Here is a 20900-nt window from a genome sequence, read left to right as displayed (position 1 = left end):
GATGCTTGTTTAATCGTACCTTGATTTTGGGTTTTCCTCTTCCACGATCTCTTGATGAATTCTCCTCCTCTTGTTTGAAGTTGTCTTCATATGGTCTCCAACCTCGTCCATTTACACCACAACCTCATCCTCGGAATGACCGCCACCACGTCTTAGATTGCTTCGGCCACTTTCTTCCTTGTGATCAATTCTCATCTTGAGAACTTGCTCCACAATATCTTCTTTCTTCTTCTTCTTTTCTTCATAAGCTTGTAGGGATCCAAGAAGTGCTCCAATCGTCATAGTCTCCAAGTCTTTTTGTCTCTTCAATAATGGTGACGATATGCTCGAATTTTGAATCCAATGATCTAAGAAACTTTCTCCATGATTCTCACCTCATCTAACTTCTCACCATTTTTTTTGGTTATTAGTAACCGTCAATACTCTTGAGAGTAATCTGAGATGATTTCTCCTTCCTTCATTTGTAATGCTTCAAATTCTCCTCTTAGAGTTTGAAGACGTACCTTCTTAACTTGTTCCGCTCCCTTGTAAGATGTCCGAAGCTTCTCCCATGTTTCTTTGGATGTCTTTGCTCCAGCAACCTTCTCAAATGTATCTTCATCTAATCCTTGATGGATTAGACAGAGAGCCTTCTTGTCTCTCTTCCTTGAATCTCTCAAACCATCCTTTTGTGTTTGAGATAAACCACCATCATTCTCCGGTTCAACGAAGCCTTTCTCGACTATCTCCCACACATCATGTGCTCCTAAGATAGCCATCATCCTAAGACTCCAATTGTCATAGTTGCTCTTAGTGAGCAATGGAACTTGGAAGGGAACACCATTATTTGCCATCTTCAAAAGGAACTTGTGGCTCTGATACCACTTTGTTGGAATGAAAGTTTTATAAAGATGGAGAAGTGTTTAAAGTGTTTGAAGAGAAAGAAATTTGTGAAGAAGAAAGATTTTTATAACTTAGAAGAAGATTTTTTATTACTTGTTACAAGCTTTTTTTTCTTGGTGATGCAAAATGAAAGGGGAGTGGAGGTATTTATAGCCTCCAAAATACAAAATATCTTACATATTAATCATAAATCTAGAGAATTCTACCGTAATATCTAAGATTTTTTATTATAATTATCTAGATAATTCTATGAGAATATCTAGATTTTTATTCTAAGGAGGTGGAGGATGATTCTAGATATTGGACTAAGTTTGGACTAAAATGATTAGTAAATTATTAGCCCAAAATGTGATCCAAATCAAGTTTAACTTTCAACACAACCCTTTTGTTTCTTTGATCCATTGTTCCACTGTCTCACAATAAACAAAAATGACCGATCACAAATTCTCAACTAATATAATAAACAAACATGAGCGATCACAAATTCTCAACTAATACAATAAACAAACATGCATCTGTTGGCTTTTAAAATCATCTTTTTGCTAGACTGAACTATTAGGAAGATCAAAGTCTCGAGCATGGAGAAGAATGAACCTGAAGATGATCGAACGGCCCTTATCTTTCTCGGAACAGGCTGCTCCGCCGCAGTTCCCCATTTCAGATGCTTACTCCAGCCCTCAGATCCTCCTTGCCATGTCTGTTCTCAGTCCCTCACTACTACTGCCTCACCCTCAACCCTAATTACAGGTATATTTTGTCTCATTCCAACATCAATTTATCTATGGGTTATTTGGTCTTTAATCTGTCAAGATTGAAAAACATTGAATCTTAATTTTTATTTATACTAAAATATTAAATCTTGTCCCTTTTGATCTTCTTTGGTCCATTCTTGAATCTTGATACTCTTACTTTGGCAGATGCAATACATCTCTCTTGATCGATTATTGCTGCGGGGAGGAAGATGGTAGACATTATTACATGATTATTGATGTTGGGAAGAGTTTTCGAGAGCAAGTCCTTCGTTGGTTTACCTTCTATAAGATTCCTCGAATTGATTCCGTTAAGCTCTTTTTATATACTAATTTTCTTGAGTTCTTACATCTTTTTGTCTGATATGGAATCTAACTTTTACTACTAATCATGTTATGTAGATCATTCTAACTCATGACCACGCAGACGCAATTCATGGCCTAGATGATATTCGATCTCTTCAACCTCGTGGTTCAGCCATTGACACCAATCCACTTCCCGTCTTTCTATCTCAATTTACAATGGAAAGGTAAAAATTTAATTTGACCTTTTTCCTGTTATTAGTAAGTGTTCTCTAATGAGACTTTAAAAGGCATTTTTGTACAGCATTTCTACGAGGTTTCCTTATTTGGTTGAAAAGAAGGTTAAAGAGGTACCTAGACGGGTTTCACAGCTTGACTGGAGAATCATCGAAGAGAATTGTGACAAACCATTCACTGCCTCGGGCTTATCTTTCACGCCTCTTCCGGTTAAACTTCCTTCCATCTTTTGAGTAAATAAAAACAGTGATTCTTCCAGGAGAACCTGATCCCTTGGACTCCACGTTTTGCTTTAGGTGATGCATGGAGAAGATTACGTTGCTTTAGGTTTCCTCTTCGGCAATAAAAGTAAAGTGGCTTATATATCAGATATATCACGCATCCCACCTAGTACTGAATATGGTAAGAACTATTAATATTTTTGCTAAATCATTTGAAATCACAAGCTAATTAACATTGTCTATGATCAGTGGCGGAGGTAGCACTTAGGGAGGGGGTCAGTTGACCCCTACAAAATTTATATTACATATAAATTTACTTGTACTTCTGGTTTAAAAACCTGGTGAAATGCTGTAAAATTAGTACAATGACCCCGGTAACATTTGTTCAAAATTAACTTAAACCCATGATTCAGTTTTGTTGACCCCAATAAGCTTTGTGGCTGGCTCTGCCACTGTCTATGATTGATCTTCTTACGAATCTTGACTAAGCAGCTATTTCTAAAGCCGGAGCTGGACAGCTAGATCTTCTTATCCTGGATACAAATGTACCATCTATGGTTATGGTATAATTAATAACTTTTATTTCCACTTTTTGTTCATGAAAACTTATTGTTGCTGACTAGCTCTTTGATAATAGAGAGGACGACAACCTACACATCTATGTTTGCCTGAGGTTTGTTTCAGTATCTATCTACATTGATAGAATAATGTTTTCAATTTTCTGAGCCTCATCTTCTTTAGACTCTTGAGATCATAAAGAGGCTCTGTCCAAAGAGAGCGCTTTTAACGGGTATGACACACTATTTTGATCACCATGAATACAATGAGATACTTGCGGAATGGTCTCTAAGGTAAGCAATGAAAGCAGTGTTGTATCATTTTGGTAAATCCACATTGCTGAAAACTAATGGACTACGTTCAATATTTTAGGGAAGGAATTCAAGTTCAGCTTGCCCACGACGGTCAAAGGCTACCGATAAACCTATGAGCAAATTGCTAAATCCGAAGAGACTAGTTCAGGATTCTTGTTATAAATTCTAGTGACAAATCGTTGTATGATTATATATCTGAAGTGTGATACAGAAACAAATCTCTGTTTTTTTTTTTTTTTTTCCTTTTTCTTGGAACAACTTGTCTAAATCTGAAATCTCATTCTTAAGATCTTCTCATGAAATTCAGTTAGTCTCTGCGTCCCAACATTCACTTCTTCTGCAAAATCTCTAAGCACTTGTCTCATCGATCCATTTCCTTCTTGAACATCTTTGTATCTCCTCTTCAGAGATCGGTATCCATCAATAATCTTCTAAGATCCTCACTTCGGTTCATATCTTTCTCCTTACCTAAACTTGAACACATCATTTGAAGACTCTTTCTTGCAGCCATGCTAGCGCTTAGCTCTTTTCTCAGCTTCTGAACATCACCCGGATCGTTCTTGTTGGGATTATGACGAGGTTTCAACTCTGTGTTACATATTTTAAGCTCCTTCTTACCTGACGATGATGATTGTTGTTGAGCTTTCTGGATTCGAGTCTTTAAATCGTCGAGAATTGTCATCATCGTGATAACTTTTTGTGTCTTACATTCATCTAGGGGCTTTGAGGTTGCTTCATTGTGATCTTGAACGAGCTTTAAGGGGGCTTTGAGCTTTAAGACACATCGTGATAACTCTTTGTGTCTTACATTGATCTCGGGGATTTGAGGTCAAACCCTAATCTTAGTAAGTTAAAGTTGTAGATATGTAATACTATCATGAAGGACCAAATGGTCAACGAGTGATGGATACGAACAAGAGTCTTAAAAGTTGAAAACTACTACTTCATTACCTTATTTAATGGACTCAAGACAAGTTGACCATCAGAGAATATGGCCGTTTGTTAGTAAAGGATATTGGAGTCTTGAAAGTTGAACAACTTCACTCCCTTATTTAATGGACTTGATAGAGTTTGACTATCAGAGAAAATGGCCGTTGGTCACTGCGTCATGATGCTAGTCTTGAAAGTTGAAGCTACTTCACTTCCTTATATAATCTTGGACTTGAGAGACAACGTGACCATCACAGAATGGCCTCTTCCTCTTCCTTGGTTCCGTCATCTTCGGATTTGACTCATGTGATGAAAAGGGGAAGAAGATGTATAAACTGGTCGGAGTTTCCGTCGGAATTGACGTCATCAATCCTGCAGAGGCTAGGCGCGATTGAGATATTGGGAAACGCTCAGAAAGTGTGTACTTCATGGCGTCGCGTCTGTAAAGACCCTTCTATGTGGCGGAAGATTGTCATGCATGACCTCGGAGAAAGCATGGAGTTCGACCTCGAGATCATGTGCCGTCATGCAGTCGATCTTAGCCAGGGAGGCTTAATTCAGATCGATATTAGGCACTTTGGTACTGATTATCTCCTCAAGTACATATCCGATAGGTTCTCTCTCTCTATATATATCTCTCTCCAAATAAAATTATTGAGAAGTTATTGTTACCTTACGATTGTCTTTTTCTTTTTTTGATAGATCGATCTGATGAATATATGTAGGAATGTTAACGGTCCATTTGCTGAATCACTAGTACTGGTTATGAAGTGTTTAATAATGTTGTCTGTTTTGTCTACATTGTACCAATTTAAGCAAATCAAAGTGTGTTTGTGTGTGACTGTTATTCTCTTACTCTCCATTTCAGAGTAGGAATCATAAATATGTTTCTAAGATTGTTATGCTTTTGTCATGACGTTGCTACTGATATCTTTGGTGAATATATTTCGCATGTTATGGTTCTTACTCTCTTACGTGGCTTCAGTTTTTAACTTTTACCGCAATTATTTGCAGGTCGGGTAATCTCCGAAGCCTTAAACTTGCAAAGTGCTACTCAGTCACAGATCATGGATTTGAAAGAGCAGTTGTGAAGCTTCCGTTACTTGAGGACCTCGAGGTCTCATACTGCTTATTGTCAGAAGAGTCTCTTAAAGTCGTAGGCCAGTCTTGTCATAATCTTAAGACACTGAAGCTGAACCGCAGGGGACTCAGACGTCCAAGATTTGAAAATGACGATGAGGCTCTAGCTATCGCTGAAACGTTGCATGGCCTTCGTCACCTCCAGCTTTTCGGGAACAGTCTATCAAACACCAGTTTAAGCTCCATTCTGGACAATTGTCCTTATCTGGAACACCTTGATTTACGTCAGTGTTTTAACGTCAGCATTGTTGGGGATTTGGAAAAGAGGTGTTCCGAGAGGATCAAATTTGTGAGATACCCTAGTGACTCGACTCATGATTATCCGTTTGATGCAACGGTTTTTCATATGGATTCAGATGAAGAGGACTACGTTGATTGTTATGACTTTGACAATTATGACTGACTTTTATTGATATGATATTTATGATCCTCTGAGAATTTCAATAACCTCTTTCTAATTGTTTCAGTGTCCTTGGTCTTATGTGGCTTTGTTAAGAATGTCTTTTGCTTTTGCATATCTTTTTTTTTGTCTTTCTACAGTTCTAACTCTAGAAACGTTTGAAGGCTATGTGATCGTTTGACTTTTGAGTTAAAGTTTGTGATTATTCTTGAACATTATAGATATCAGGCCTTGTACTGATTATTCGGCTGGGAGAATTGTCATAAAACTACCTTGTTCTGCTTAAAACAAACACAGCAAGAAATCTGTTGATCAAAACGAAGGTAATTAGGAAGCTTTTTTCTAACAGTAAGCAATTCATCAATATTTTCTAATAGGAACATGAATAATCTATTTTGTAGTGCGTTCCTTTATATGGTTGCGAAAATATCAGAATTGCAAAACTAATGAGGTTTTAGAGCTAATTCATCAACCTGCAAAATTCCTTGTCGTTTAAGTAAAGGTCAAACGAACAGCATCTTGCTTTAGTCTTGCAATGACTTGATCTCCGAGTCGTGACCTGAAACATTGAACAAAAGTAAACGGAAGAAGGTTTTCTACGTTTTCAAGTAGAAAAAAAAAACATTTTCAAGTTTATTCTGCCACATTATGGAAAACATGTAGACGTTGTGTTTATCACTTTTATTGTGAATCTACCCATTTCTTTTAAAGCTTGTTATCTTCTAAACTCATGACCAAAAAAAATTGTCAAGGTCAACACTACTATCATGTAATAAAGAAAACTGTTTTCTCGGATATCAACAAAATTCTAGTGAAAAAAATAAAACTTGTGGCTGAATAGTGCCAAACTAACATCATCTAGTTCTGGTCTTGCGATGACTTGCCATCCGATTAATGACCAGAAACATTTTTTCCAGGAACATATAGCTACTTTCTCATAAATATTATAAGCAAAGGTCAAAGGAAGCTTTTTTTTAGGGTTAAGAGTAAAAAGATCAAGTTTATTACAATATATTCAAGTATTATCCACATACAAATCTATCATATATGATATCTTGGTTAGTATTCACGGCCGTGTGTAATAAAATAATGATATCTTGGTTTAAACGTTAACAGACCGCCAAAAACCCTAATGTTACGTTGCCCTAAACGATGTTGTAGTCCATATGTAATACTAGGATGAAGATATGGTCACTGAGTGATACTCCATATACGAAAATCGAAAAGTTTTGAAAGTTGAAATTATCTCATTCATTTATTGAATGTACTTCACTCTCTTAGGATATGAATGGTGACCAAGAAACGACGAGGAACAAATGCATTCCCTAACATTCCTTAAAAAATCACAATTCATAAGATATTATTTTTCATTTTTATTCTCTATCATTCCTTTTTTTGTAGAGAAATAAAGAACAAATTAATTCCTTGTTAAATATGGGATGGAACAACCATTCATTTTCATTCCTGTAATTTTGTTCCTCTTCATTTTTTATTCGTTCCTCTTGTTTCCAGAATGCTCACCAGTCGGACCCTAGTTAATGTACTTGAGACAATTTGACCATGCAGAGAAAATGGTATTTTCCTATTCGTCGTTGCCCTCTTCCTTGGGACCATATGGTCATTGTGTAATAGTTACGAGAATTCTTGAAACTTGAACCTACTTCACTCCCTATTATTTATTGGACTTTTGAGACTAATTTTATCTTCAGAGAAAAATGGCGTCTTCCTCTTTGCCTCCTTCCTTGGAACGGTTATCACTGAGTTTTCCTTCTCCGCAGTTTCCGTCTTTGACTCCAGAGATGGAAGACGGAGAATATAGTAGCTGGGCAGAGCTTCCGACTGAACTAACGTCATCCATCTTGCAAAGGCTCGGCGCGATTGAAGTATTGGAAAACGCTCAGAAAGTGTGTACGTCATGGCGTCGCGTCTCTAAAGACCCCTGCTATGTGGCGGAAGATTGTCATGCATAACGTAGAAGACTTGGGGTACAACCTCGACATCATGTACCGTCACGCAGTTGATCGTAGCCAGGGAGGCTTGGTTGAGATTGAAATTTGGGATTTCGGCACTGACTCTCTAGTCAACTACATCGCTGATAGGTTCTCTCTCTCTCTCTCTCTGCTTATGAAGTCTCGTTTTGCTAGGGAAATTTCATTTGTAAATGTGCTTTGCTTCTTAATAAGAAGTTCTTATCGTTCTTAGTCCTTAACGTGGCTTCATGTTTTTAATTATAACACGCAATTGTTTACAGTTCAGGAAATCTGAGAAGCCTTAAACTTGTAAAATGCTCTCTAGTAACGGACGAGGGACTTACCGAAGCACTTGTGAAGCTTCCATTGCTTGAAGAACTCGAGGTTTCATACGGCTCATTGTCAGGAGAATCTCTGAAATCTGTAGGCCAGTCTTGTCCTAATCTGAAGACATTGAAGCTAAACCACAAGGGAATTAAGTATCCTAGACTCTTTAGTGACGATGATGCTCTAGCTAGCGCTGCAACAATGAATGGACTTCGTCACCTCCAGCTTTTTGGAAACAATTTAACAGACGACGGTTTAAACGCCATTCTTGATAATTGTCCTAACCTGGAACATCTTGATTTACGTCAGTGTTTTAACGTTAACACTGTGGGCGATCTGGAGAACAGGTGTTCCGAGAGTATCAAAGTTTTGAGACGACCTAATGACTCTACTCATGATTACCCATATGATGCATCGGTTATCGAAATGTATTCGTTTGAGTATGAATTTCCTGATGATGTCGACCAGCCAGATGTTAATTTCCTTGACTTTCCAAAATTTGACCTTCCTGACGATTTACAGTCCTTTCTTTGGCCTGTATGATGAACGATAATCCGAATATTATAGCCGGCAACTTCTAGGTGCATCGGGTTAGCTGAAGAAATATTATATGTATCTCTTTTAAGTAGTTTTGGAGGTCTTTCGTGTCATTGCCACGAGTCTTTTGCTTTTCTAAAACTCCTTTACTTATTTTATCTAATAACACAAGCATATGTGACTGTTTTATCTTTCTTTGAGTTAAAATTTGTGAGTTTTTTTTCTGTAACATTTAAAGGAATCAAGCCTTTTACCAGTGACAATCGTCTAGAACAAATTGTTTAAAGGTTTGTGTTAGAAATCAGACAGAAAAGGAAACGCAAAGACAAGACCAAAGTCCAAAGATATGTAATAACACTGTTTTCTCTCAGTAAACATCCATCAAAATTATCAAAGGAACAGTAATCATCTCTATGGGGTTGTGCTGCTTCAGGTTCCAATGTTCCACTATAATACTATATGGAACAAACCTATCAACCGCAAAGTTTCTTGTGGCTGAAGGAATGGCCAAACGCAAACCATCAAGCTCTGGTCTTGCAATGACTTGCATCCGAGTCGTGACCTGAAACATTTATTCCGAAGAACATGAGATACTTTGTCATCAAGTAAAAACATATGAATCTTTTTCTTTTCTTCGTGGTTTAAGAGATAAGAGAGACAGTTTACGTTTCTGTGAGGCCGAAAGAAAGACAAGAATATCATTCTCCAGGACTTGTACATATGTGCCTTTTGCATCACGATGTAGATGTAGCTTTACCAGCTGCAATTGGAAAATCAAAACACTGAAACACGCCAATGGTTTAATTAAAACATTGTACAACTAACACATGGACTATATAGATTTACATTCTACGGGGAACAAACTTATAAGAAGAGTTGAGACCATAATTATTCTCAACACACCTGTGAATCGCCAAAGCTTGAGCCGACAAAGACAACAGCATAGTCAAGGTCGTATGATATAGAGGACGCAATAGAATTTTCACACAAAAGCTCACACTTTAAGGCCAGTGACCCTTTATATAAAAAGAGTAAATAAGTTCAATAGAGCTTTCAGTTGTTTAGAATATGGAAGGGTGTAAGAGGTAGTATACTTACTTTTCTTTCTCGTGCGTGGTTATAGCAAGCAGATGAATCAGTCCAGCATGGTCACCAAGAAGATGCCTAGAGCCATCCACATCAACTCTTCCGCACGCTTTAGTATAGGCTGCAATGTAAGAACATCCAGCTGAGAGTTATATTACTAACAAAACAAAGTACTAAAATTTCTACTCTAAAAATCCAAGAAACATAAAATTTGTAAACTAGAATGAAAAAACAAGATATCAGCTTTTCCTTGTTGATGAAACAAAAGCCTGAGAGAGAAGAGATGTATGTAGTACCTGGAGCCCACACCATGTGGGGTAAAGCAAATGGATCTCAATTCTAGTACATTTCCCTGCAAACAGATCAACACCTCTCTGTCACTCTAACACTAGAGTGTATCTGTCCAATAGACTAAACACCTTTACGGAAACTGCTACATCAAGAAAAAAGCACGATCTTTGTGTTTATTAGTGAACCCTCTTCAACAACATGTAATAAAAGTTCAGACTTGAGAACATGTCTTAGTATCTGAATCTAGCTTGCTTTAAAACCATCTAAAAACCTCAAAATAATATAAAAAGTGATAAGGAAGAGAGGAAGCAGGAGAGTTCGTATGCAACCGGATGATTAGTTATGCCATATAGGATGATTAGTCTCCAGCTATAAAAAAAAACCAGACTATTATATAAAAATTATAATAAAATGGGGACAAAAATACATCACATAATACACATATTGCTGTTACATAATTCCACTAATAGTAAAAGTAAAATGATTTATATAACTGTAAATGTAAATATCACTCGAATATTTGTTCTTATTTAACCGATATCATTTTTATTTACCCATATCGAGTTGGCTAATGGTAAAGGAAATGCTAGTAGCCTTTCATTGGTCGGATTTGATACGCGTTGGAAAGAATTATTTACAACATTTGGGTTCCCAGTAAAAATGAGAAACCACTTTTTATCTTTTAAGAATATACTTTTGTTTTCTAAAAATAATATAATATTTATATATTTTTTCACGTATTATGTATTTTTTATTATGACATTACGCATAATAATTAAAATATATATTTTTAGTTTATGCGTGTGTTTTCCATAAACTAACATATATATGCAAAAACAATATTTGAGATGTTTTAATTAGGCCTGGAACTTTTATCCGAGATCCGGATCCGATCCAAAAATCCGGATATCCGGAGAGGCCGAATCCGGATCCGGATAGTAAAATGTTGGATCCGTCAAAGCCGAATTCGGATCCGGATATCTTGATTTTTTAGTCCGGATATCCGGATCCGTAAATTTTATTAATAACTATTTCAAAAATAGTAATATCTATATATAAAAACTAATTTTATTTAATATATTTTCATTTTTATAATAGTATATATAAATTTTATGTAAATTTTGTAATATTATACATAGAAATAATTAAAAACATTATATATATTTTTATTTTAAAATTATTGTTAATATTTTATATATATTAATATTATTTTTTATTTATTTTAAGGATCCAAATCCGGATCCGGATATCCGCCAAATATTATAATTTTTAGAAGGATATCCGATACCCGGATATCCGCGAACCCCGGATCCGGATAAGGATAGTAAAATTATGGATCCGCCGGATAAGGATCCGGATCCGAATATCTTAAAATTGTCCGGATACCCGATCCGTCCCAGACCTAGTTTTAATAGGTTTTTGGTCATAAATGACAACTATATTTAAATTTACAACCCGTTATATAAGTAGTCTTAATTTTTAATTTCTCAACCCGATACATAAATATTCGTCATGCATTTTTAGTAAAATATTTATATTATACTTATTAAAATGAGTAATTTGTTGGAATGAGTAATTTCATTTCTTGTATTTATATTATTATCAAATTAGTTTTATTTTAACTTATTGACTTTAACATTTTATTATATGTAGGATTTTTATTTTATATGAAAGTTTTTTTCTTTTTTTAGAACATTGTTATCTTGTCTAAATGTTTTTCTTTACATACAAAACTTGAAGAATATTCTTTTGAAATTTTCTCTATTACAATTTTCTCATAAGAAAAATCTTAGGTGTTTTTAATTTTTTAATACAAATGCTTAAATGTACACGTTATTACCAAATCTAATATTTCAAATCCTTACTAAAGAAAAATAATTTAAGGTAAAATTCAATTGAACAAATGTAATATCATACATAATTTAAAAATAATTTTCTAATAGCATTTTAGTTATATATATCTAAAACAATATCATCAATTAAATAGATTAGTCAAATTGGTTATTTAAAAATTTAATTAGGTACAAATTTAGAATTATCAAGTAAAATAGATATTTTTAAATATCTTATCATTATTAAGTTTTTATTCCCAAATACGGCATATCCTTTAAATTTTTTAAATATTGTTAATTCATTTCATTAACAATAAAATTTTGAAAAAATGTAATAAACATTATTTAATAGATGATAATACCCACAAATTTATGGAAAGAGGTTTTCTACTTTACATATTAAGGTTTATAGTATTAATGTGAATTAAGTGTAATATTTATCATGAATTTGTAGTGGAATAGATTTAGGAAAAAAATTAATTTAGATTAACTTTTATTAATTATTTCAATGGCATTGTATTGTAATTAAGTTGTAAGTCTTAGGGTTATTTCTTATTAGGACGTAAGGCTGATGTATAACATGTGGTCAGGCGGATGCGCGGGTATTTATTTTTACTTTTATATACATAAATATTATTTAAATATTTATTGCTTAATATTTTAAATATTTACCATATTTCAAAATATTTATAAACACAATAATTAAATAGTTATAAGAAAATATTGACCTGTGTATTCATATTAAACCTTCGATAAATATTGACCCATTGATACGTTTAAGTAATATTTCTTTTAACATGAATCGTTTTCCAAGTACAGTAATATTTCAAATATTTTTATTATATATGGTGAGATTTAGATACATCAAAAAGGAATACTGAGTTATAAATATTAAATATTGTTCTACAAGTAATTTAAAGATATTTAAATATTAGCGTAGATAGTTTTATTGTTGAAAATAATTAATAGTAACTGAGATTGTTAAAATGTATTTTAGGAATTTTTGATATATATATATATATATATTATGCGAGATTTATATATATTAAAAGGGAATATTCGATTATAAACATTTCATATTGTTCTATAAGTAATTCAAAGATATTTAAATCTTAACCTTGAAAGATTTTATTGTTGAAAGTAATTAATAGTAACTGAAATGCTTAAACATATACTTTAAGAATATTCGAAATACACATATTTTATGCTTTGCAAGCTAAATTTGTGGGATTATACAATATTTGCAGAATATTACATATTATTGTTAAAAATTGTTTTAAACTTGAATATTCCTAAAAATTTGGCTAAAAAATTATTTGTTGAACGTATGGAGGATATTTGCATATGTTTTTCTTAGGGTTGACTGCCTAAAACTCCCTGTAAATACAACAATCCTATCTATTCCCACCCGTACTATTTACCTCTTGAGAAAACCACCCTAATATTTAATTCTCTTCAAATATCCCCCATTCTTTTTAACTCTGTCGAGATCCCCATCTCTAATCAGATCCGAAAACACAATTGCAAAATTAATAAATCGCGTTTTGTAAACAGATTATCCATTATCATGATCCGACCCGACCCTACAAAACAGACCCTACGAAATCGATTCGAGGAAAACTGAAAATTAGGTTCGTGTGTTTTCAGGTCTCGACACAGAGACGACGAAGAGAACAAAGGGACAGAGAGAGAGAGAAACGAGGGCGAAGAGTGAGAGGGATGACCGAGCAAGCAAGCGTGAGAGAGAGTTCAGTTCGGGTTCGTCTTCAACGCGAAGAGGACAGAGAGAGAAGAAGGAGAAGAAGAATAACAATGGAAGAGAGCATAGAGTACGTACATGTTGCAGAGAAACGTAACAAAGAAGACATGAACAGTAAACTATGTAACGATCTTTTCAACAGCTCTTCGCTATATTTTCCTGTAACAGTACAGAGGATAGAGAGACAGCGACGAAAGGTGCCATGGACGAAATAGAGGCACAAAGAGACGAGTTTTGAGTCTAAGCTCTCTTTATTTTGTATTATTGGGTTTGAAATTCTCTTAGACTTGGTGTTGTTTTGTGTTAAAGTCTTTGAAACCAGGAAACCTGATTTTTAAAGTTTACGTTCTTTATCTTGAAATGCATTAACCATAACTCATGTTTTAAACATAACTACACTATACGTATATACAAATCGGAAAAAGTCATACTCATGTTAAACATAAACACAACAAACATAACAATCAGACAATGTAGAACTCTTGTTTTAAACATAAACACAAACATAACAATCAAACAAAGCCAAACTCATGTCTTAAGTATTCCCTAGCAGAAGAAAGATTTAGAAAAATAGTGGTGTAACTTCTTCTTCATCTTAGGGTTCTTCTTAAGATCCTCTATGTAATTGGGATTTGTTCCATTGATGAAACAAATTAAACGATTATCTTTATTGTTTCACCTGATTCCATAGTTTTACTGTTTATCGTCTTTTTCTTTACGTCTCTCTGTAACACGTAACATGTACTCTCTGCTCTCTTCCATTTTTCTCTGTAACATGAAAACACACGAACCCTAATTTTGAGTTTCCCCCAAATCGATTTCGTTTTTTAAAGTTAAGTCGGGTCTATATTGCAGGGTCGGATCGGATCATGATTAATGGATAATCTATTTACAAAACGCGATTTATTAATTTTTAATTGCATTTTCGGATCTGATTAGATATGGGGACCTAGGCAGAGTTAAAAAGAATGGGGAGATATATAAAGAGAATTAAATTTCTGGGTGGTTTTCTCATGAGGCAAATAGTATGGGTGGGAATAAATAGGGTTGTTGTCTTTACAGGGGGTTTTAGGCAGTTAACCCTTTTTCTTACGGTGCATATGTTGATGTTGTGTGTTTAGAAATGATTTGTTTTCACTTATTCCATGATGTAATTTTTTACACCTTAGTATAATATATATTTTAAAATAGAATTGTAAGTTGCAACTGATTCATGATATAATATTTTATTAAAGTACAAAATAATCATATTTCGTGAAAAGATTTGACTGTAAATTACAACCAAATCATGTTTTGATATTTTTATTTTTCTTATTGTTGCCCTACTCCTCAATGACAATTAGATTTCCTTAAAGTGTTGCCGTGATTTTAGTTAAAAATAGATTTAGGAAAGTGCATTAATAAGCAAGAAAAGACAGAATATTTATTGTTTGATTTATTAAATACTTTAGTGGCATTCCATCGTAAATATGTGGTAAGTTTTAGGGCTATTTGTTATTAGTACTTTTTTTTTTTTTTTTTTGGTCAAACCTATTTGTTATTAGTACTTATGTTTTGATAATATAGATGTAACTAATGGGCCCCAATATTGTGCTACACAAGAACGAAATGGTTAATGGGCTCACTGTGGACTAGACAATAATGGGTCGGGTCAACCCGACTTGGGAAGAAAACCTAGGTTCCCTTTGTAAAAGCCGTAAGTGTAAGATTTTAAAGTTGTGGACTTTCCGACAAAACAAACAAAATCGTTTTTTTTTGCTTCGCCATCGCCGCTAAACCCTTAAGCTAAAACCTTAAACCCTAATCGAGCTCTCCTGCTTTCGCTGAGCTACAGAGATACAGATAAGAGAGAAGGATGAAGCACCCGAAAGGTGGAGGCTTTAAGAGAGGCGGCAAGAAGGGCTCGACCGATTCGGATCCCTTCTTCGAGCAAGAGACGAAGAAACGGAGGAAAGTCAGTACTTACGACGACGAAGACATCGAGTCTATTGACTCCGACGCCGAAGAGAACGGCTTTAACGGCGAAGATAGGAAAGGAGTTGATGAAGCCGCGGAGGAGGAAGAGGATGAGTTTGCCGACGAGACGGCTGGAGAGAAGCGGAAGAGGTTAGCTGAGGCGTTGCTGTTGCGAACGAGGGAAGCTCAGAGGAGGCAGCGTGAAGAACGTGATGATGATGATGATGAAGACGATGAGGATGATGATATTGTCAAGACTTTGATGAAGAAGCAGCAGGAGGATAGTGGTCGGGTTCGAAGAGCTATTGCATCCAGGTAAATGAAGAAACTTTGGTTAATTAGGGTTTAGGGGTAGCTTGTGGTGGTTTAGAGAATCGATTGAATTGTGAAGCAAGTTAGTGACTTTTTAATTATTTGTTAGGTTTGAAGATTGGTTATACTGAAGATAAGATAAACTTTGTCAATTAGGCTTTAGGGGTAGCTAGTGTTTTAAAAAAACTGGCTGAAAATTGTGAAGCAAGTTAGTGATTTTTGATCATTTGTTTGGTTATTATACTGATTAAAGGTTAAACCTTTTTTTTTTTGCATGAATCAGTGTTCAGGAGCCACTGAGTAGTGATGAGTTTAGCATCATTGTCAAGCACCGAAAATCTGTTGTCTCCGTTGCTCTCTCTGATGACGACATTAGAGGATTCTCAGCTTCCAAAGACGGCACTATTGTCCATTGGGATGTATCTTCTGGCAAGAGTGACAAATACAAATGGCCAAGCGATGACGTTCTCAAGTCTCATGGGATGAAAGTGAGGGAGCCTCGGAGTAAAAAACACAGCAGAGAGTCTCTTGCTTTAGCCGTTAGCTCTGACGGTCGTTACTTGGCGACTGGTGGAGTTGATCGGCATGTTCATATATGGGACGTTCGTACCAGAGAACATGTCCAGGTAACAATGAATATAATCCCGTTTTGGTTTTGTTTCTTCCGTCTGGTCTCAGCTTTTTGTATAATTATGTGTGTTTGCAGGCCTTTCCAGGTCACAGGAACACTGTTTCTTGCCTATGTTTCAGACATGGAACAGCGGAGCTCTACTCTGGTTCTTTTGATCGGAGTGTCAAGGCGTGGAATGTAGAAGATAAAGCTTTTGTGCAAGACAGTTTTGGACACCAGGATGAGATTCTAGCCATTGATGCGCTTAGGAAGGAGCGTGCACTTACTGTTGGAAGAGATAGGACCATGCTACTACACAAGGTAATAGACTATTGGGTTGAGACATCATCATATGGTTTCTGTTATTCTGTATTTAGTAAGTCTTGTTTTATATGATGTTAGATGCCTGAGACGAGCCGTACGATTTACCGCGCACCTGCATCTTCTCTTGAGAGCTGCTGTTTCATCAGTGACACTGAGTACCTGTCTGGTTCAGACAACGGAACTGTTGCGCTTTGGGGCATGTTGAAAAAGAAGCCGGTGTTTCTCCTCAAGAATGCACATTCCGTTGTAGCTGATGGAACCACCACTAATGGTAAAATCTTAACATCTCAACAGCATATATATATATATAGTTAGAGAGATCCTTATGCTCTGAAAAGTCTTTAACTGCTTTGTTCTTTTGCTAAACAAGAAAATGGTGATCATGATTATGTGAACTCTTCCACAACGAATTCTTGGGTCAGTTCAGTTGCTGTGTGTAGAGGTAGTGACCTTGCTGCATCTGGAGCTGGTAATGGTTTTGTGCATTTGATGGCTGTTGAGGCAGGTGCCATTCGACCTTTATTCAAGCTTCCACTGGTAATATTTTCTTTCTCTAGTGTTGTGTTGATCCATCGGTTGTTTCTAATACAAGGAGAAAAGCCCCTTTCACATCATAAAGTAGTAATCTCACAATGTTTCTTTTATTATGTTACAGACTGGATTTGTGAACTCTATGGCTTTTGCAAAATCCGGTAAATTTCTGATTGCTGGTGTTGGACAGGTATGTGATCATCCTCCCTCATCTTCTCTCTTTGTTCTATGTGTTGTTTAAGTGAATGCTAATACCAAACTGTTGTGTGTTTGCGATATGGATATGGCAGGAGACGAGATTTGGAAGGTGGGGATGCATAAAGTCTGCGCAAAATGGTGTGGCAATACATCCCTTAAGGCTGTCATAAGTATTCTGTTGGGGGTGAAAGAAGAGTTGGTACTTATTTTTGAGTCTCTTAAGTTTATGTAATGACAAGTCTTTTCAGCTCCTAAAGTTTTTGCTCCCTTTTTGTTTGTTTTATTTATTGTACCCAATTTTTCTATTACAAGAGAGACGAGAACTTTAACGTTTTTGAGGTTCGGATGAATCAAAGAGATGAAGAATTACATTATTTATACCAAGTTGATTATTATTACTAATAGCAAAGATCACAAGTTGCAGTCACAACTACATGTAAACCAACATCTCCATTATGTTTGTAAAAGAAATAAAAAAAATTCTCGAGTAGGTGAGAAAGGAAAACTTTTATACAGTAGTCATATTCACATTGTGAACAGTAACTATTATCATTTGCTTAATATTATCGTATGAACATGAAGCACTCTGGTGTAAGAAGATGATCAAGATTCTTGATTTAAAGGACAACAAACGCAGAAGAATTGTACTCGTCTACAAAAAGAAGCCATGAACACACCAATTTTTCAACATAATCCGTGTAGTCTCAGTTCCCTAAAGCATCTCTTTTGTTTGCCTTCTATTCTAACTATAGAAAGGCACAATAGTATGCAAATGTGTCAACCCAACAAATAAACACATATATCTATAATGTGCATTTCAAAAGAATAGATTCCATCAGTGGTTGAACTTAAGGTTACAGTGCATAAGTTTGGGTATAATGAACACAAAAAAAAAAAAAAAAAATATGATTTCACAAAGCAGTTGTCATCACACTTAAAATAAATGGAGACCATAAAGTCGCCGACTTTGGTGGGAATGATCTCATTATCCTTAAATTGACAATTTGCACTAATTTCTTCATTTCAGAAAAAGGGAGAATATTTTTGAAAATATTAAAATAAAAGTCAGAGCACGTATTCTTCGTCATTCCCCTATCTATCCTCCCTTTCCCAAGATTGTAAGAATACCAAACTCTCTCTTATCTCTCAATTTTGATTCTGTATGTGTGTTCCTTGTTACATTGTTAGATCATTCAACCCCTAGCTAGATTCCTTCTCTGTATGTTTAGATTTTTTTTTTAATGGAACTTTAGTCTTGTTCCTGGTTCTTCCTCCATTGAAATGTTATTATTCATCAATGTTTTTTTTTTTGAAACTTTTGTCCTTCATCTTTTTTTTTTTTTGGAACACCTTTTGTCCTTCATCAATGTTGAAAAGATCAATTTAAAAAAAAAAATACAGCAATGTTCAAGTTTAACCGTTAATCAGTTTGATTACCTTAAGAAATGGTCTTCAACAAATGTTCACATTTATTTTGTTTATTTGTTCAAATGCAGGGATCATTGTGTTGATGATTGTTGTTTCTTAGAAGAGAAATGAGCAATTATGCAGCCAGACTCGGCCAGCCTGCCTCAGGTATATCAAAAGTTTAATTTTTGGGTTTTCACTAATGTGATGAAATTCTATAGATTTAGAGAAAATTCCTGGATTTTTTGTGTTCTGTAGTTACAATAATGGGTGAAGAATTCATAAAATGATCTTTAGGGTTTCTGATGATTATTAGGTTGCGTGTTTAACAGGTAAAAGGAGAATAAAAGATCTTTTGAAACAACCTGATAACCGAGTCTGCGCTGATTGTTCCGCTCCTGATCCCAAATGGGCGTAAGTTTGATCATATTCTAACCAATTTACTATATTGTTTTGTGTCTTTGTATCTCCACATATACTTGTGTCTTTAGTTATGCGGCATCTTTGTGTCTTCTTTTTTCTCAGATCAGCAAATATTGGAGTCTTCATTTGCTTAAAATGTTGCGGTGTGCACAGAAGCCTCGGCACTCATATCTCAAAGGTGATATAGGTTTTATTACTCAGACAGTATGATCTTTTTTTTTTGTTGTCTACTCATATATAGCTTGGTTTGGTTGATCCAGGTCTTGTCTGTGACACTTGATGAATGGTCTGATGAGGAAGTCGACTCCATGATTGAAATTGGAGGAAATGCTTCTGCCAATTCTATTTACGAAGCTTTTGTACCTGAAGGAAGCTCTAAGCCTGGTCCTGATGTTAGTCATGACCAGCGTATGAGATTCATTAGGTACTCATTCAAAAAGAACTTGTGACAGGACAAATCTATCATTCTTTCTAATGAGTTACTCAATCTTTGGTTAGGTCCAAATATGAACTCCAAGAGTTTCTGAAACCAAGCTTGCGGATTACATCAGGGAAGTGCTCCTCGACAAAGAAACCATCATTTCTTAAATCAACTCTTTCTACAAAATTCATGGATAGTTTTCGCGCAAATTCGTCATCAAAGAAGATAGTAAACCTTCTAACTTGCAACCTTTTCTAAACAGTTTCTTCTTTGATAAAATCTTCTTAATGAGATTTATAAGTTTTGACAGTTTGAGGAAGGAATGGTAGAGTTTATTGGATTGTTGAAGGTGACTGTTAAGAAAGGTACTAACTTAGCAATCAGAGACATGATGTCAAGTGATCCTTATGTTGTCTTGAATCTTGGGAAGCAAGTAAGTGCATCTCTTTGTTTACTGTTTATACAATGGACTCTTTTGGATCTTAAAACTATTGTTCATGTTGATTGTTCAGAAACTTCAAACAACAGTTGTGAATAGTAACTTGAACCCAATATGGAACCAAGAGCTCATGCTATCTGTTCCTGAGAGCTATGGTCCAGTGAAACTGGTAAACCCATCCTAAAGCATTTGGAGGTTTTTTATTCTGAATGCATCTTATGTGGTTTCTCTGTGATTGCAGCAAGTGTATGATTATGACACATTCTCTGCTGATGACATAATGGGAGAAGCTGAACTTGATATCCAACCTCTTATCACATCTGCAATGGCTTTTGGGGATCCTGAGATGTTTGGGGATATGCAGATTGGAAAATGGCTGAAATCGCATGATAATCCGCTTATAGATGACAGCATCATTAACATTGTTGATGGGAAAGTGAAGCAAGAGGTTCAGATCAAGCTTCAGAATGTAGAGTGTGGAGAATTAGAGCTGGAAATGGAATGGTTGCCACTTGAACAATAATATGCAATAGGTCCCATTGTGTATTAAATTATAATTTGCACACTCTTTTGTTGGAACACTTTTAGATCTTCCCACAGGAGACTCTTGTTTGTAATATTTTTTTTTCCGATGGTTATATTTTACAGAGTACAGTACACATTGTGTTATATTGTTTTTGATGGATGAAAATTAAAGAAAGCCTTCACCCTTTTGGCCTAGTTTCGTACTTTTATGTTTGGTT

General features: G+C 35.2%; 3 protein-coding genes and 2 pseudogenes across 3 annotated transcripts; all 5 read left to right on the top strand.

Moving 5' to 3' along the window:
* The first annotated feature begins 1075 nt into the window (after positions 1 to 1075).
* On the top strand, positions 1076 to 3611 carry LOC106409558 (annotated as a pseudogene).
* A 538-nt stretch (positions 3612 to 4149) lies between these two features.
* Positions 4150 to 6069, top strand: LOC125582966 (F-box protein SKIP19-like). Its single transcript, XM_048749454.1, has 2 exons — positions 4150 to 4881; positions 5138 to 6069. Exons 1-2 carry the CDS (start codon positions 4453 to 4455, stop codon positions 5735 to 5737), a joined length of 1029 nt encoding a protein of 342 aa, XP_048605411.1. The 5' UTR covers positions 4150 to 4452; the 3' UTR covers positions 5738 to 6069.
* Positions 6070 to 6534: 465 nt separating this feature from the next.
* LOC125583671 lies at positions 6535 to 10770 on the top strand (annotated as a pseudogene).
* A 4476-nt stretch (positions 10771 to 15246) lies between these two features.
* On the top strand, positions 15247 to 17862 carry LOC106409919 (U3 snoRNP-associated protein-like YAO). Its single transcript, XM_013850456.3, has 7 exons — positions 15247 to 15807; positions 16088 to 16430; positions 16511 to 16735; positions 16817 to 17009; positions 17109 to 17275; positions 17394 to 17459; positions 17560 to 17862. The coding sequence occupies exons 1-7, from the start codon at positions 15392 to 15394 to the stop codon at positions 17635 to 17637; spliced, it is 1488 nt and encodes a 495-aa protein (XP_013705910.2). The 5' UTR covers positions 15247 to 15391; the 3' UTR covers positions 17638 to 17862.
* A 519-nt stretch (positions 17863 to 18381) lies between these two features.
* On the top strand, positions 18382 to 20816 carry LOC106409921 (probable ADP-ribosylation factor GTPase-activating protein AGD13). The gene is made up of 9 exons (XM_013850460.3): positions 18382 to 18585; positions 18964 to 19042; positions 19207 to 19288; positions 19400 to 19475; positions 19558 to 19721; positions 19796 to 19946; positions 20029 to 20151; positions 20231 to 20326; positions 20399 to 20816. Exons 2-9 carry the CDS (start codon positions 19003 to 19005, stop codon positions 20678 to 20680), a joined length of 1014 nt encoding a protein of 337 aa, XP_013705914.2. The 5' UTR covers positions 18382 to 18585; positions 18964 to 19002; the 3' UTR covers positions 20681 to 20816.
* Positions 20817 to 20900: the final 84 nt, after the last annotated feature.

Source organism: Brassica napus, chromosome C3, assembly GCF_020379485.1.
Source record: "Brassica napus cultivar Da-Ae chromosome C3, Da-Ae, whole genome shotgun sequence".
In the NCBI taxonomy this organism is placed as follows: Eukaryota; Viridiplantae; Streptophyta; class Magnoliopsida; order Brassicales; family Brassicaceae; genus Brassica; species Brassica napus.
The sequence above is the reverse complement of the archived record's forward strand: the minus strand, read 5'-3'. Positions and strand labels throughout refer to the sequence as shown.

Bases quoted from the DNA above. Each gene is read 5' to 3' on its own strand.
- LOC125582966 (XM_048749454.1), top strand. From the start codon at position 4,453: ATGGCCTCTTCCTCTTCCTTGGTTCCGTCATCTTCGGATTTGACTCAT. The intron at 4,882-5,137 runs TTCTTTTTTTGA...CTTTGGTGAATA, and splicing joins GTTACCTTACGATTGTCTTT to TATTTCGCATGTTATGGTTC.
- LOC106409919 (XM_013850456.3), top strand. From the start codon at position 15,392: ATGAAGCACCCGAAAGGTGGAGGCTTTAAGAGAGGCGGCAAGAAGGGC. The intron at 15,808-16,087 runs GTAAATGAAGAA...TGCATGAATCAG, and splicing joins CGAAGAGCTATTGCATCCAG to TGTTCAGGAGCCACTGAGTA. The intron at 16,431-16,510 runs GTAACAATGAAT...GTGTGTTTGCAG, and splicing joins GTACCAGAGAACATGTCCAG to GCCTTTCCAGGTCACAGGAA.
- LOC106409921 (XM_013850460.3), top strand. From the start codon at position 19,003: ATGAGCAATTATGCAGCCAGACTCGGCCAGCCTGCCTCAG. The intron at 19,289-19,399 runs GTAAGTTTGATC...CTTTTTTCTCAG, and splicing joins GCTCCTGATCCCAAATGGGC to ATCAGCAAATATTGGAGTCT. The intron at 19,722-19,795 runs GTACTCATTCAA...ATCTTTGGTTAG, and splicing joins CAGCGTATGAGATTCATTAG to GTCCAAATATGAACTCCAAG.